The sequence below is a fragment of the Mobula hypostoma genome, chromosome 3, assembly GCF_963921235.1.
Source record: "Mobula hypostoma chromosome 3, sMobHyp1.1, whole genome shotgun sequence".
Lineage (NCBI taxonomy): Eukaryota > Metazoa > Chordata > Chondrichthyes > Myliobatiformes > Myliobatidae > Mobula > Mobula hypostoma.
In genome coordinates, this window is record NC_086099.1 from 58981772 (window position 1) to 58999972 (window position 18201).

Sequence of the window (18201 nt, forward strand, 5' to 3'; positions counted from 1 at the left end):
CCTACGCTCTGTCCACCAGCGAAAGCAGGATCTCCCAGTGGCCACACATTTTAATTCCACATCCCATTCTGACATGTCTATCCACGGCCTCCTCTACTGTAAAGATGAAGCCACACTCAGGTTGGAGGAACAAGACCTTATATTCCGTCTGGGTAGCCTCCAACCTGATGGCATGAACATTGACTTCTCTAACTTCCGCTAATGCCCCATCTCCCCCTCGTACCCCATCCGTTATTTATTTTTATACACACATTCTTTCTCTCACTCTCCTTTTTCTCCCTCTGTCCCTCTGACTATACTCCTTGCCCATCCTCTGGGTTCCCCCCCCCTTGTCTTTCTTCCCAGACCTCCTGTCCCATGATCCTCTCATATCCCCTTTGCCAATCACCTGTCCAGCTGTTGGCTCCAGCCCTCCCCCTCCCACTTTCAAATCTCTTACTAACTCTTCCTTCAGTTAGTCCTGACGAAGGGTCTCAGCCTGAAATGTCGACCGTCCCTCTTCCTAGAGATGCTGCCTGAACAAGAGCTCCATGTTTTATCTTATCAACAGTCAAGTTAGATCAACTTTAGGAAGAGTTAGGATACATTGAAAAGGGAAAAAGGAAAATGTGTTTTGGGCTGAAAGTCGTGACAGAATGAGCTGATAGTCAGAAAAGGCTGTGAAGTTTGCAGGGAAAACAAAAGCCAAGTATGATTTGCAGAAGTCAGAAAAATGACTTTAAAATGAAGGTGAAAATAACAAGGAAAACTACTGTAAGCAGAAAGGTCAGAAGAGGACAGACAAAGCAAAGAGATCCTTTTAAAATGATGAAACAAAATGAAACAGAAGTTAACAGCAATGAGGACTGTGCAAAACCAATTAAATATACAGGAGGATGAGGAGGTCAAAAGAAGCTGAAGATGGTGGTGTGTCCAGTTGCAGTGGCCAACGCAGTTCCAACTAATGATGTAATTGTTCATTCTTTACGTCTTCTTTTATGATTGCAACACCACCAAGTACTGCAAGTCTACCTCACTAGTGAGTTGTTGGACAGCAAATGAGCTCTGTAACATGGGTTTATTACCTTCTACCCAGGGGAGACACCATTAGAAGCAGTGTGCAAGGAAACAGAAACACAGGAAGTGCACCACTGCAAAACTAAAGGCGAAACCCTGCAGGCCAGCTCTCCAGTCAATTCTGCTTTCAAACGTTCGAGCGCCAAAAAAATAAACTACATTACCTGCGCATGAGACAATCAGTGTGAGATGAAGGACAGCTGTGCACTCATCTTGACAGAAAACGGGCTCCAGGATGCCACCCTGAAGCAGCAATCCAGGTAGAGGGCTTCCTCTTTTTTTGGGCCAGCAGAATTCCTGCAATTTCTGGCAGCAGTGAAGGTGTATATGTCTAGGATATGAACCGTGTGTGAATAATCCAGTAGTGACAACTCACTGCTCGCATCTGGTAGAGTTCTTGATGGTGTGAAGTGCAGACCCTTCTGTTTACCAAGGGAGTTCACTGCTATTGTGATTGTGGCTGTATACATCCTGCCGTGCCACCTCTCTCACCCCTCCCCACCCCATGCTAATGCTAGGAAAGCACTTTGTGAGATGTACAATGCTATCAGCAACCTGCAAACCACACACTCAGAGTCAGAATCAGGTTTATTATCACCGGCATGTGACATGAAATTTGTTAACTTAGCAGCAGTAGTTCAATGAAATACATAATCTAGCAGAGAGAAAAATAAATAAATAAAACATAAATAAACAAGTAAATCAATTACATATATTGACTAGATTATTAAAAATGTGCAAAAACAGGAATACTGTATATTAAAAAAAGTGAGGTAGTGTCCAAAGCTTCAAAGTCCATTTAGGAATCAGATGGCAGAGAGGAAGAAGCTGTTACTGAATGGCTGAGTGTGTGCCTTCCGGCTTCTGTACCTCCTACCTGATGGTAGCAGAGAGAAAAGGGCATGCCCTGGGTGCTGAAGATCTTTAATAATGGACACTGCCTTTCTGAGACACTGCTCCCTGAAGATGTCCTGGGTACTTTGTAGGCTGGTGCCCAAGATGGAGCTGACTAGATTTACAACCTTCTGCAGCTTCTTTCAGTCCTGTGCAGTAGCACCCCCACCCCCCCACCCCAATACCAGACAGTGATGCAGCCTGTCAGAATGCTCTCCACAGTACAACTATAGAAGTTTTTGAGTGTATTTGTTGACATGTCAAATCTCTTCAAACTCCTAATAAAGTATAGCGCTGCCTTGCCTTATGACATCAGTATGTTGGGACCAGGTTAGATCCTCAGAGATCTTGACACCCAGGAACTTGAAACTGCTCACTCTCTCTACTTCTGATTCCTCTATGAGGATTGGTATGTGTTTCTTCGTCTTACCCTTCCTGAAGTCCACAATCAGCTCTTTTGTCTTATTGACGTTGAGTGCCAGGTTGTGGCTGCGGCACCATTCCACTAGTTGGCATATCTCACTCCTGTACGCCCTCTCATCACCACCTGAGATTCTACCAACAATGGCTGTATCGTCAGCAAATTTGTAGCTGGCATTTGAGCTATGCCTAGACACACAGTCATGTGTATACAGAGAGTAGAGCAGTGGGCTAAGCACACACCCCTGAGGTGTGCCAGTGTTGATCCTCAGCGAAGAGGATATGTTATCACCAATCCGCACAGATTGTGGTCTTCCGGTTAGGAAGTCGAGGATCCAATTGCAGAGGGAGGTACAGAGGCGCTGATGGTTTTTTTAATCGTTGTTGCTAACTGAAATCATGCTAACTTAAAAACAGTCCTGCCTAATTCCATCAGCGTGTTAACTTTGCTACCAGAGGTGAGAAAATGTAAGATCTGGTTAATACCAACACCCCTGGTGCATTTAAATCTGCTCGCCACTCGCCCATCAGACTGACTGACCACTTATCTGTTATGTTAATTCCTAAATACCAACCACTGTCACAAGTCACAAACTTGAGAGAATCTGCAGATGCTGGAAGTCCAAAGCAACACACGCACACAAATAAATGCTGGAGGAACTCAGCAGGTCAGGCAGCATCTATGGTAAAGAGCAAAATAGTCGACGTTTCTGGCCAAGACCCTTTATCAGGGTAAGATAAAAAGCTGAGAAGTCAGAGGAAGAAAGTGGGGGAGGGGGAAGGAGCAACCTCAGCTTTGTGGGACTATTTTGAAAACATGCCCAGGGAGGTGGCTACCTTCAACTATCACGTTAACATTGATGAATATGCGAGATTTGCAACTGGCTACATAGAGAATTGCATCGAGGACATTGCTGTTATTAAACATATCTATGTGAAGGCAAATCAAGAGCCACAGCTGACAGCAGAGGTCCAAGCACAGCTGAGAAATCGGGATGCTGTTTTTAGATCAGGGGACAAGATAGCTCTCAGGTCAGCTAGGGCTATCAGGAAGCAAAATGAGATCACTCACAAAAAATATACAGTCATTTATGTGACACCAGAGACCACAAGGCACATAACAGTCTACAACTTTTATAGGATAAAGGAAGGTAGTTGTATGAGTGGATTAGAAAGAAATTTAAAATGAACTGAGGAAAATAACTGATTTTCCTTCTTATAATTATCTAACCCAAGCAATAAACTAGTAAGTACAGGTGGTGGAATCAGAATGATCCAACATTGACAAATCAGTGTCAGGATGTGCCCCATCATCCATGAGCACTTTATGACAATACCTAATCTAGAAAGGGTTCAGGCTGGAATCAAGACAAGATCATCTAAGACATTACAGATGATACTTTAACAGCAGTAAAAGAAGGTGAATCAAGGAAAAGCAATTAAAGGGTGAGCGCTGGTCTCTCAGTGAGTATCAAAAAGACAAAAGGTTACATTCCTGCAGAATATTTTAAAAATTCAAAGCAGGCAAAGATTAAATGGAGCAGCACACACAAAATGCTGGAGGAACTCAGCAATTCAGGCAGATGGGGCAACAACTATGGAAATAAACAGTCAATGTTTTGGGCTGAGACCCTTCTTCAGGACTGGAGAGAGGTCTCAGCCTGAAACGCCGACAATTTATTCATTTCATAGATGCTGCCTGACCTGCTGAGTTCCTCCAGCATTTTGTGTGTGTGCTTGCTTTGGATTTCCAGCATCTGCAGACTTTCTAGTGTTAAAGATTAAGTGGAGACAGTAAAATGTTTCAATGTTTCAGGAAGGCAGAAGAGACCGAATAAGGAGCTATGCATAAAGCAGAAGGTTAAATGACAGGCTTCATCAAAATTAAAAATACAGATTACACACTATAACGTCATTTCTGAATAGCATTGCATAGGTAGGAAAGCTGTACTGAACAAAGAACCAAATGGAGATTACCTCTTCTCTTGAGCAAAAAGATTCATGAAATTTGAACATTCTGGACATGATGTAGACAAGCAATGGTAAAGACTTGGCAAAATAGAAAACAGAAGAGAATAAAAAGAGATAAAAGAATCTATCAGCTTTTCTCTTACCAGTTGAGGACTGTCATTGTAAAAGGCAGCTTTCACAGTGCCAGGTACTAAAGTAACATTCACGTCAGAAAATCTTCGTACCATTGGTGCTTCAAATTAAGGAAATTCAAAAGAAGCTGTATGGCTTTCATATGAATGAAAATTCACAAGTAAACTTGCATGTGACTTACAGTAAAAAAAAAGTACCTTTAAAAATATTGGCGTTGGATGTGTTAATTTATAAATTATATACCTTTATTATTTTGATCCAAATTGAAATATTATTCACTTTGATAATCAACTATATGTCATTCTGCAAGGTTGTTCTTATATGATTCGATTACATAAAGTTTAATAGTTCACCAAAAGTATGTGAAATTCCGTGCATACAAGGTTAACCATCTCATGAGTTAATAAGTTTAAAATATACCTATATTTAATTTTTAGTATATGAAAATACGAGCCTTACGAGCCTGATTAAATTTTTTGAGAAGGTGACTAAACATATTGATGAAGGTACAGCAGAAGATGTAGTGCATATGGATTTCAGCAAGGCATTTGACAAGGTACCCCATGTAAGGCTTATTGAGGAAGTAAGGAGGCATGGGATCCAAGGGGACATTGCTTTGTGGATCCAGGACTGGCTTGCCCACAGGAGGCAAAGAGTGGTTATAGACGGATCATATTCTGCGTGGAGGTCGGTGACCAGTGGTGTGCCTCAGGAATCTGTTCTGGGACCCATACTCTTTGTGATTTTTATAAATGACCTGGATGAGGAAGTGGAGGGATGGGTTAGTAAAGTTGCTGATGACACAAAGGTTGGGGGTGTTGTGGATAGTGTGGAGGGCTGTCAGAGGTTACAGCGGGACACTGACAGGATGCAAAACTGGGCTGAGAAGTGGCTGATGGAGTTCAACCCAATAAGTGTGAAGTGGTTCATTTTGATAGGTCAAATATGATGACAGAATATAGTATTAATGGTAAGACTCTTGGCAGTGTGGAGGATCAGAAGGATATTGAGGTCTGAGTCCATAGGACGCTCAAAGCTGCTGCACACGATGACTCTGTGGTGAAGAAGGCATACCATGTATTGGCCTTCATCAATCGTGGGATTGAGCTTAGGAGAGGTAATGTTGCAGCTATATAGGGCCCTGGTCAGACTCCACTTGGAGCACTGTGCTCAGTTCTGGTCACCTCACTACAGGAAGGATATGGAAACCATAGAAAGGGTGCAGAGGAGATTTACAAGGATGTTGCCTGGATTAAGAAGCATGCCTTATGAGAATAGGTTGAGTGAACTTGACCTTTTCTCCTTGGAGTGATGGAGGATGAGAGGTGACCCGACAGAGGTATAGAAGCATTGATCATGTGGATAGTCAGAGGCTTTTTCCCAGGGCTGAAATGGCTAACACAAGAGGGCACAGTTTTAAGGTGCTTGGAAGTAGGTTCAGATGAGATGTCAGGGGTAAGTAATTAGATCAGGAGATAATGGCTCTATAAAATTCAGTTTTAGTCACATTCAAGTTACAGGAAGCATAAATGAATTTGGAATACTGGAATGAATCCAGCCACAACTGCCTTTTCATAAAGAGACTTCCCTGGCACCTAAAAAGGCTTCCTTCTAAATACAGATTTTAAAAAAAGTAAAAATCAATATTGGAGCTGTATTTTGAGTGAACCAGCTGAGAAAATTATAAAATGTACATGCAGAACAGCTTAAATAGGAATTAACCTTGGCTAGGGTACAATAGGGTGATAATAGAATAAGGAAAATAGATCATCGCTATGCTGTGGGACAGATTTGGGAGATCATAAAGAATAGTATAATAATTGCCTTATAATTCATTTTTGGCCATGAAGGCATTACTCTACAACATACACTTAAAGCCCTTTGTGAATGAAGTATTCTCATTTTTAAAGAATGATGCCAGAATTACATTAGCTATCAGTTAGATGGAAAATCAAGATAAGTTTGCCAAGATGTAAATAATTCTGTTTTCTGTAAAACAAAAAGTTACAACATAAACTTGCATGCACACATGAGATCATCTCACCTGCCTCTGAAATTTTCTCATCTCACGATCTGATTTATCCAGTTCAGCCTTGAGATTATTAACTGTGTCTTGAAGACCCATTATTCTGGTAAATCATAAAAGTAAGTCAAAAAAGTAAATATCATGCAAGAATTATTTGCATCAAGATATTAGAAAAAAAGTTTTTAAAAATCTGTACCAAAAAGAACTAAAATTAAATCAATCACTGAAATACCAGCTCATGACTGTCTTTTTAGATCTTTACTGCAAATCAGATAATGAAATATAGAATCACTGAACAGAAAGGGTCTTTTGGCCCACCATGTCCAAATACAAATCCAAGTTAACAGAAAAGAATTAAGACATAGCTTGATAAAAACACAATTTTAAAATGTATGTGAATTGCTGACATGTAACAGAATCTTGATGCTTAATTGCACCAATAATTGTATCGTGTTTGATTACTGTTGAAGTACTTTCGAGTCTCCCAAAGTACTTCTGAAACAGTCAGGGTGCTCAGGTTCCCAATATGCATAATATGTTATCATCACCTCAGCTCGTCAGTACAGCCAGCCAGGTTCTGATTATTTGACAAAAGGAATATTTGAAGATCACAACCTTAAACATAGTACAAAGCTCAATGTCTACAAGCCAACAGTGAGCTCCACCAATCTGCATCCTACTGAAGCATGGACTAATTCACGCAGCTCAAATACCACCATGATGTTTCTGCAAATGCAGCAGCAGGATAAACCAAACAACATGAGGAGTGCCCCATCCCAAGGCCCTACTACACCTAGCGAGTTCTGCTGAGCAGCCCATGTCATCTTTACACTTATTAAAGGATTGCTGAAACAAGCACCCCTTCTCTGAGTTCAAGTCTAGGCAAGAATCACAAGGAGAATAAAGATTCAAGCGCATTCTCAAAGTGTCCCTGGGAACGACAAACCCTTGATACTCAAAATCTGAGAAGGCATTCAGAATCTAGAATTCCTTGTTCAGGAATGTTCAAGATCTCAACAAGATTGGCAGAAAAAAATTCATCACTTCCCATACTACACAATCAACCAAGTGCCCCAACCCCCGCCCCATCAAGGACTTCTTGCGCACCTGTAGCAGAGACTACATTAGCTTCATCAGCCATTCCAAACCCATTCAAAACCTTGAGGAGCTGCCTGAGGAAATATGATGTGGCATTATATTCTCCTCCTTTCTGCTATTTTTTGTGCAAGCAGGCACAGTTCCTTAATCCTGTGTTATTTTTTTCCAAAATGCCTTTCCCACTGTCCCACTTCCTTCTACAGTTTACTTGAAGTACAATTATTCAGTCACATGAGTCTTATGGCAACAACATTTTTCAGTGGCAACAAACTTTTCTGAGAGAAAAGTAATTCTCCTCGTTTATATTTGTCATGGGTTGTGATCACTAATGACTAGGCCAATTTTAGTGAGCAAGTTCCTGGACTCTACACACAAAAGCTGACTCTCATCTCTTTCCCTACAGAAAATAAACACAAAATTGAGATTGAATGAAAATGAAGATAATGTACATAAAATGTGAAGACTTCTTTTAAAAGAATACATTTCAAAAGCTTAGTATTCCTATATTCATATATTTTAATTAATTTATATATTTATTTAATTAATTCATATATTTTAGTGTTTTATGACTTTCCCCTTCTCATATTTTCATTTTTGCTGTTTTAAAATTTCATATCAGATTGTAATAAGCTGACATAACTAATTCATAGATCTAATGTAATTTCAATTAGTTTTATACTAACATAAGTTCAATAGGGAATGTACAACATCATTCAGGTATTCTTGTCACAATGGTTGTGCATCAGCTGCAGCACAGGCAAAACTTCATTATTTTTTTAAATACTAAACTAGCCGTCTTGTTTCTTTCATCTTCATATATGGTTTCCTGTCAGATGATGCTGATATGAATTATCTTGCAGTATTTCATTATGTTAAAGATAGCATATACATAATATTTTTGATGACAGGACTGAAAACACATACTTTAAGAGACTGAACTACCACTAGATCTTAGGGTGCAAATAAAAATGCATACCATGCAAGATTCTTAGCTCTTGGGCACAAAGGAATTCCCAACATTGCATTTGTACTGCGAAAATCAGTACATAAAGGATTCACACAAAATACAGTAGTTGAGATTCAACAATTGCATATGAAGAACGTGTGTCTTTTGACCCAGATAATGGTATGAAATGTTCCTTTTGTCAAGCAGCCCATATGCTTCTATTTCCAGAATTAGTTTTATTTCCTTTCTCCAGTAAGATGTTCTCATTTATTGTAGTGTGCTATCCAAATCACACATCATGGCAATCAACTCAAAGTCCCACAAGGAACATATCAAAAGAAGAGTCTCAACCTGAAGTAAAAAAAAAGTCCTCTATTTATAGGCTTAGAAACAAAGGCTGCTGACACCTCCTCATCTTCGATGATCACTGAAGTTATTGGCAAGATATACTGCGTCCGGTGCTCCCGATGTGGCCTTCTATATATTGGCAAGACCCGACGCAGAGTGGGAGATCGTTTCGCTGAACACCTACGCTCTGTCCGCCAAAGAAAGCAGGATCTCCCAGTGGTCACACATTTTAATTCCACATCCCATTCTGACATGTCTATCCACGGCCTCCTCTACTGTAAAGATGAAGCCACACTCAGGTTGGAGGAACAACACCTTATATTCCGTCTGGGTAGCCTCCAACCTGATGGCATGAACATTGACTTCTCAAACTTCCGCTAATGCCCCACCTCCCCCTCGTACCCCATCCGTTATTTATTTATACACCCATTCTTTTTCTCTCTCCTTTTTCTCCCTCTGTCCCTCTGACTATACCCCTTGCCCATCCTCTGGGTTTTTCCCTCCCTCCCCCTTTTCTTTCTCCCTAAGCCTCCTGTCCCATGATCCTCTCATATCCCTTTTGCCAATCACCTGTCCAACTCTTGGCTCCATCCCTCCCCCTCCTGTCTTCTCTTATCATTTTGGATCTCCCCCTCCCCCTTCCACTTTCAAATCTCTTACTAGCTCTTCTTTCAGTTAGTCCTGACGAAGGGTCTCGGCCTGAAACGTCAACTGTACCTCTTCCTAGAGATGCTGCCTGGCCTGCTGTGTTTACCAGCAACTTTGATGTGTGTTGTTAGTGCATGGTGTCTAGTTCCATGGAGTACTAAACCAAGATTTAGACAAGTAGGGGACTTTGATGTACATTGAACATTACAGCACAAGTTGGGCCCCATCAATCCATGATGTTGTGGAGATACTTAAATATAGCAACCAAGTTCTTGATCAATCTGACTCTTCCCTCATACATAACCATCCATTCTTCTTACATCGTCATGCCTACCTAAGAGTCTCTTAAATGCACCCACTGTATGAGGTACTACCACCACCCCGGGCAGTGTGTCTGGCCATTTATCAGTCTCCGTTTACTACCTGACATCTCCCTAAACTCTCCACCACTCACCTTAAATAGATTTTATTTCACGGGGGGCCACGGGAGGCAGACAAGTGGGTCACAGTTAGGAGGGGGAAGGGGAAAAGTCAGGTAATAGGGAGTACCCCGGTGGCTGTGCCCCTTAACAACAGGTACTCCTGTTTGAGTACGGTTGGGGGGGGACAGCTTACCAGGGGGAAGCGACAGTGGCCGTGCCTCCGGCACAGAGTCTGGCCCTGCAGCTCAGAAGGGTAGGGCAAGGAAGAGGAGGGCAGTTGTGATAGGGGACTCGATAGTAAGGGGGTCAGATAGGCGATTCTGTGGACGCAGTCCAGAGACCCGGATGGTAGTTTGCCTCCCTGGTGCCAGGGTCCGGGATATTTCTGATCGTGTCCAAGATATCTTGAAATGGGAGGGTGAGGAGCCAGAGGTCGTGGTATATATAGGTACCAATGACATAGGTAGGAAAAGGGATGAGGTCCTGAAAGGAGAATATAGGGAGCTAGGAAGGGAGTTGAGAAAAAGGACAGCAAAGGTAGTAATCTCGGGATTACTGCCTGTGCCACGTGACAGTGAGAGTAGGAATGCGATGAGGTGGAGGATAAATGCGTGGCTGAGGGATTGGAGCAGGGGGCAGGGATTCAAGTTTTTGGATCATTGGGACCTCTTTTGGTGCAGGCGTGACCTGTACAAAAAGGACGGGTTACACTTGAATCCTAGGGGGACCAATATCCTGGCAGGGAGATTAGCGGGAGCTACTGAGGTGACTTTAAACTAGAATGGTTGGGGGGTGGGAATCAGATTAAAGAGGCTAGGCGTGAGGAGGTTAGTTCACAACAGGGGGATGGGAACCAGTGCAGAGAGACAGAGGGGTGTAAAGTGAGGGTAGAAGCAAAAAGTACAAAGGAGAAAAGTAAAAGTGGCATGCCGACAAATCCAGGGCAAGCATTAAAAAGGGCCATTTTTCAACATAATTGTATAAGGGCTAAGAGAGTTGTAAAAGAGCGCCTGAAGGCTTTGTGTGTCAATGCAAGGAGCATTCGTAATAAGGTGGATGAATTGAAAGTGCAGATTGTTATTAATGATTATGATATAGTTGGGATCACAGAGACATGGCTCCAGGGTGACCAGGAATGGGAGCTCAACGTTCAGGGATATTCAATATTCAGGAGGGATAGACATGAAGGAAGGGGAGGTGGGGTGGCGTTGCTGGTTAAAGACGAGATTAACGCAATAGAAAGGAAGGACATAAACTGGGAAGATGTGGAATCGATATGGGTAGAGCTGCGTAACACTAAGGGGCAGAAGACGCTGGTGGCAGTTGTGTACAGGCCACCTAACAGTAGTAGTGAGGTTGGAGATGGTATTAAACAGGAAATTAGAAATGTGTGCAATAAAGGAACAGCAGTTATAATGGGTGACTTCAATCTACATGTAGATTGGGTGAACCAAATTGGTAAAGGTGCTGAGGAAGAGGATTTCTTGGAGTGTATGCGGGATGGTGTTTTGAACCAACATGTCGAGGAACCAACTAGAGAGCAGGCTATTCTGGACTGGGTTTTGAGCAATGAGGAAGGGTTAATTAGCAATCTTGTCGTGAGAGGCCCCTTGGGTAAGAGTGACCATAATATGGTGGAATTCTTCATTAAGATGGAGAGTGACATAGTTAATTCAGAAACAAAGGTTCTGAACTTAAAGAGGGGTAACTTTGAAGGTATGAGACGTGAATTAGCTAAGATAGACTGGCAAATGACACTTAAAGGATTGACGGTAGATATGCAATGGCAAGCATTTAAAGGTTGCATGGATGAACTACAACAATTGTTCATCCCAGTTTGGCAAAAGAATAAATCAAGGAAGGTAGTGCACCCGTGGCTGACAAGAGAAATTAGGGATAGTATCAATTCCAAAGAAGAAGCATACAAATTAGCCAGAGAAAGTGGCTCACCTGAGGACTGGGAGAAATTCAGAGTTCAGCAGAGGAGGACAAAGGGCTTAATTAGGAAGGGGAAAAAAGATTATGAGAGAAAACTGGCAGGGAACATAAAAACGGACTGTAAAAGCTTTTATAGATATGTAAAAAGGAAAAGACTGGTAAAGACAAATGTAGGTCCCCTGCAGACAGAAACAGGTGAATTGATTATGGGGAGCAAGGACATGGCAGACCAATTGAATAATTACTTTGGTTCTGTCTTCACTAAGGAGGACATAAATAATCTTCCAGAAATAGTAGGGGACAGAGGGTCCAGTGAGATGGAGGAACTGAGCGAAATACATGTTAGTAGGGAAGTGGTGTTAGGTAAATTGAAGGGATTGAAGGCAGATAAATCCCCAGGGCCAGATGGTCTGCATCCTAGAGTGCTTAAGGAAGTAGCCCAAGAAATAGTGGATGCATTAGTGATAATTTTTCAAAACTCGTTAGATTCTGGACTAGTTCCTGAGGATTGGAGGGTGGCTAATGTAACTCCACTTTTTAAAAAAGGAGGGAGAGAGAAACCGGGGAATTATAGACCGGTTAGCCTAACGTCGGTGGTGGGGAAACTGCTGGAGTCAGTTATCAAGGATGTGATAACAGCACATTTGGAAAGCGGTGAAATGATCGGACGAAGTCAGCATGGATTTGTGAAAGGAAAATCATGTCTGACGAATCTCAGAATGTTCTGAGGATGTAACTAGTACAGTGGATAGGGGAGAACCAGTGGATGTGGTATATTTGGATTTTCAAAAGGCTTTTGACAAGGTCCCACACAGGAGATTAGTGTGCAAACTTAAAGCACACAGTATTGGGGGTAAGGTATTGGTGTGGGTGGAGAATTGGTTAGCAGACAGGAAGCAAAGAGTGGGAATAAACGGGACCTTTTCAGAATGGCAGGCGGTGATTAGTGGGGTACCGCAAGGCTCAGTGCTGGGACTCCAGTTGTTTACAATATATATTAATGACTTGGATGAGGGAATTAAATGCAGCATCTCCAAGTTTGCGGATGACACGAAGCTGGGCGGCAGTGTTAGCAGTGAGGAGGATGCTAAGAGGATGCAGGGTGACTTGGATAGGTTGGGTGAGTGGGCAAATTCATGGCAGATGCAATTTAATGTGGATAAATGTGAAGTTATCCACTTTGGTGGCAAAAATAGGAAAACAGATTATTATCTGAATGATGGCCGATTAGGAAAAGGGGAGGTGCAACGAGACCTGGGTGTCATCATACACCAGTCATTGAAGGTGGGCATGCAGGTACAGCAGGCGGTGAAAAAGGCGAATGGTATGCTGGCATTTATAGCGAGAGGATTCGAGTACAGGAGCAGGGAGGTACTACTGCAGTTGTACAAGGCCTTGGTGAGACCACACCTGGAGTATTGTGTGCAGTTTTGGTCCCCTAATCTGAGGAAAGACATCCTTGCCTTAGAGGGAGTACAAAGAAGGTTCACCAGTTTGATTCCTGGGATGGCAGGACTTTCATATGAAGAAAGACTGGATGAACTGGGCTTGTACTCGTTGGAATTTAGAAGATTGAGGGGGGATCTGATTGAAGCGTATAAGATCCTAAAGGGATTGGACAGGCTAGATGCAGGAAGATTGTTCCCGATGTTGGGGAAGTCCAGAACGAGGGGCCACAGTTTGAGGATAGAGGGGAAGCCTTTTAGGACCGAGATTAGGAAAAACTTCTTCACACAGAGAGTGGTGAATCTGTGGAATTTTCTGCCACAGGAAACAGTTGAGGCCAGTTCATTGGCTATATTTAAGAGGGAGTTAGATATGGCCCTTGTGGCTACAGGGGTCAGGGGGTATGGAGGGAAGGCTGGGGCGGGGTTCTGAGTTGGATGATCAGCCATGATCATAATAAATGGCGGTGCAGGCTCAAAGGGCCGAATGGCCTACTCCTGCACCTATCTTCTATGTTTCTATGTTTCTATATCCTCTGGTATTGACTATTGGTGCCTTCGGGAAAAGATGTTGGCTGTCTACTCCATCTATAGCTTTCAATCTCAAACACCTCTATTAAACCACCTCTCCTCATTCTCTGATCCAAAGAGAAAAGCCCTAGTTCACTTAACTTTTCCTCATAAGAAATGCTCTCTAATTCAGGCAGCATCATAGGATCATTGTCATAGAAAAGTACAGCGTGGAGTCCTGATGAAGGATCTTGGCCCGAAACATCGACTGTACTCTTTTTCATAGATGCTACCTGGCCTGCTGAGTTCCTCCAGCATTTTGTTTGTGTTGCAGAGATACAGACCTTTCAGCCCATCTGGTTTGTGCTGATCTACCTACTCCCATCAATCTGCACCTGGACCATACCCCTCCACAGCCCTACTATCCATGTACCTATCAAAACATTTAACATCTTAAATGTTAAAATCCAGTTTGAAAGCACCACTTGCACCGGCAATTCATTCCTCACTCTCACAACCCTCTAAGTGAAGATGTTTCCCCTCATGTTCCCCTTATTTTCACCTTTCACCCTTAACCCATGACCTCTAGTTGTAGTCCCACCCAACCTCAGTGGAAAAAGCCTGCTTGCATTTACCCTATCTATACCCCTCATAATTTTCTATATTGTACATTGTCAAATCTCCTCTCAATCTTCTACCAAGGATTACAGTCCTACCATATTCAATCTTTTCTTATAACTCAGGTCCTGCAGACCTGGCAACATCCTTGTAAATTTTCTGTTATCTTTCAACCTTATTTACATTTTTCCTGTAGGTAGGTGATCAAAAGTGCACACAATACTCCAAATTAACATCTTATACAGGTTCAACGTAACATCTCATCTCCTGTACTCAATACTTGAATTTATGGAGACCAATGTGCCAAAAGCTTTCTTTATGAACCTATCTATTTATGACACCATTTTCAATGAATTATGGAGCTGTATTCCCAGATGCCTTTGTTCTACAGCACTCCTCAGCACCCTGCCTTTCACTGTGTAAGACCTACTCTGGTTGGTCTTACCGAAGTGCAACATCTTGAACTTGTCTGCATTAAGTTTCATCTGCCATTTTCCAGCTGGTCCAGATCCCATTGCAAGCTCTGATGATCTTCCTCACAGCCCACACCACCACCAATCCTGGTGAATTTCCTTTGCATTCACTCTCCCACTCCCACATCCTAGTGTGGGACTAGTGGTGTTCCACAGCAGTCAGTGTAGGGACTGCTTTTTTCACATTATATGTGAAAGATTTTGATGACAGAATTGATGGCTTTGTGGCTAAGTTTGCAGATGATACAAAAACAGGTGGAGGGGCAATGTTGAGGAGCAGAAAGTCTGCAGAAGTACTGAGACAGGTCGTGAGAATGGGGAAAGAAGTGGCAGATGGAATATAGTGCAGCGAAGTAGAAAGAATAAAAGTGTAGATTATTTTCTAAACAGAGAAAAGTCAAAAATCAGAGGTTAATAGATACTTGGGAGTCCTTGTACAATATTCCTTAAAGGTTATCTTGCAGGTTGAGTTGGTGGTAAGGAAGGCAAATGCAATGTTAGCACTAATTTCAAGAGGACGACAATATAAGAGCAAGGATGTAACGCTGAGGCTTTATAAGGCACTGGTCAGACTGCACTTGGGATATTGTAAGTAGTTTTACAGCCCTTATAGAAACATAGAAAATAGGTGCAGGAGTCGGCCATTCGAGCCCTTTGCACCGCCATTCAGTACGATCATGGCTGATCATCCAACTCAGAACCCTATACCTGCCTTCTCTCCATACCCGCTGATCCCTTTAGCCAGAAGGGCCATATCTAACTCCCCCTTAAATATAGCCAATGAACTGGCCTCAACTGTTTCCTGTGGCAGAGAATTCCACAGATTCACCACTCTCTGTGTGAAGAAGTTTTTCCTCATCTCGGTCCCAAAAGGCTTCCCCTTTATCCTCAAACTGTGACCCCTCGTTCTGGACTTCCCCAACATTGGGAACAATCTTCTTACATCTAGCCTGTCTAATCCCTTTAGAATTTTATACGTTTCAATAAGACCCCCCCTCAATCTTCTAAATTCCAGAGAGTTTCAGCCTAGCCGATCCAGTCTTTCAACATATGAAAGTCCAGCCATCCCAGGAATCAATCTGGTGAACCTTCTTTGTACTCCCTCTATGGCAAGAATGTCTTTCCTCAGATCAGGGGACCAAAACTGCACACAATACTCTAGGTGTGATCTCACCAAGGCCTTGTACAACTGCAGTAGTACCTCCCTGCTCCTGTACTCGAATCCTCTTGCTATGAATGCCAGCATACCATTCGCCTTTTTCACCGCCTGTTGTACCTGTAGGCCCACTTTCAATGACTGGTGTACAATGACACCCAGGTCTCGTTGCACCTCCCCTTTTCCTAATCGGCCACCATTCAGATAATAATTTGTTTTCCTGTTCTTGCCACCAAAGTGGATAATCTCACATTGATCCACATTAAATTGCATCTGCCATGAATTTGCCCACTCACCTAACCTATCCAAGTCACCCTGCATCCTCTTAGCATCCTCCTCACAGCTAACGCTGCTGCCCAGCTTCGTGTCATCTGCAAACTTGGAGATGCTGCATTTAATCCCCTCGTCTAAGTCATTAATATATATTGCAAACAATTGGGGTCCCAGCACTGAGCCTTGCGGTACCCTACTCGTCACTGCCTGCCTATCTGAAAAGGTCCCGTTTATTCCCACTCTTTGCTTCCTGTCTGCCAACCAATTCTCTATCCATATCAATACCATACCCCGAATACCGTGTGCTTTAAGTTTGCACACTAATCTCCTGTGTAGGACCTTGTCAAAAGCCTTTAAGAAAGGATGTGCTGGCACTGGAGAGGGTCCAGAGGAGGTTCATAAAAATGATTCCAGGAATGACAGGGTCAATGTGTGAGCAATGTTTGATGGCTCTGGGCCTGTACTTGCTGAAGTTTAAAAGAATGGGGGGGGGGGGGTCTCATTGAAATTTATCGAACATTGAAAGATATGGACAGAGTGGATGTAGGGAGGATGTTTCCTATAGTGGGTGAGTCTAGTACCAGACTGCACTGCCTCAGACAAGAGGACTAGAGGGACATCCATTTAGAACAGGGGTCCCCAACCTTTTTTGCACCGCAGACCGGTTTAATATTGACAATATTCTTGCGGACCAGCCGACCGGGGGAGCGCGGGGGTATTCCAGTAGGGTTGAACTCACCTCGACATGTCTTTTTCAGTTAGGGTTGCCAACTTTCTCACTCCCAAATAAGGAACAAAAATAGCAGTCAAATCCCGGGACACTTTACAACAGGAAAGACTACCATGACCATGAAGCCTTGCGCGGACACCTGTGTGCGCATGTGTGACGTGCGCATATGATGTGCGCATGCGCGTACGTGCCGATTTTTCCCCATAAATCGGTTTTGCCTTCATCTTCCCAACTATACTGTACATACATTATTTCTACTTTATATAGGCTGTGTATTTATCATATCATTCCTGCTTTTACTACATGTTAGTGTTATTTATTTTCGGTTTTATGTGTTATTTGGTATGATTTGTTAGGTTACTTATTGGGTCTGGGAACGCTGAAAAATTTTTCCCATTTAAATTAATGGTAATTGCTTCTTCGCTTTACGCCATTTCGGCACGAATGGTTTCATAGGAACCTTATCGGGGGAAATATGGGACATGGGCAGTCCCATATGGGACAAACCAATTTAGCCCAATATACGGGATATCCTGGCAAATACAGGACAGTTGGCAACACTGTTCAAGTTCAACAGTGCGTGACAGGGAATGAGGAAAGGTGCAGCTGACTCATATAGTTTCCTCACGGCCCGGTAGCACATGCTTTGCGGCCCGGTGGTTGGGGACCGCTGATCAATGAGGAGGAATTTCTTTAGCCAGACAGTAGTGAATCTGTGGAATCTGTCCAGCTTTGTATCCTGTTTATATCCGGTTGCAACTGAACAACATTCTATACTATTCACAACACTACCAACTTCATGTCGTTCAAAAATTTACCTACCCCAACCTTCCACTGCTCATCACAAAGAGCAGGGGACACACAAGAGATCCTTTTAGAACATCACAGGTCACTCATCTGCAGGAGGAATACACTCCATCTACTACCGTCCTCTGCCTTCCATGGGCAGGCCAATTACAAATCAATGCAGCCAAGTTTTCAATAATCCCATGCCTCATAACTTTCTGAATGAACCTACCATGGGGAACCTTGTCAAACACCTTACTAAAATCTATATACACAACCACCACTCTACTTCCATCAAATTATTCTGGCAC

At 42.7% G+C, this 18201-nt stretch overlaps 1 protein-coding gene across 5 annotated transcripts in view; it reads right to left on the reverse strand.

Annotated features, from left to right (window-relative positions):
• Window positions 1-18201, reverse strand: part of cep135 (centrosomal protein 135) — a 134199-nt gene that overhangs the window by 95903 nt on the left and 20095 nt on the right. For all 5 annotated transcript variants that reach the window (XM_063043105.1, XM_063043103.1, XM_063043104.1 and 2 more), the window contains exon 6: window positions 6518-6602. In XM_063043105.1, coding sequence (XP_062899175.1) covers window positions 6518-6602 — 85 coding nt within the window. The remainder of the gene's footprint in view (window positions 1-6517; window positions 6603-18201) is intronic.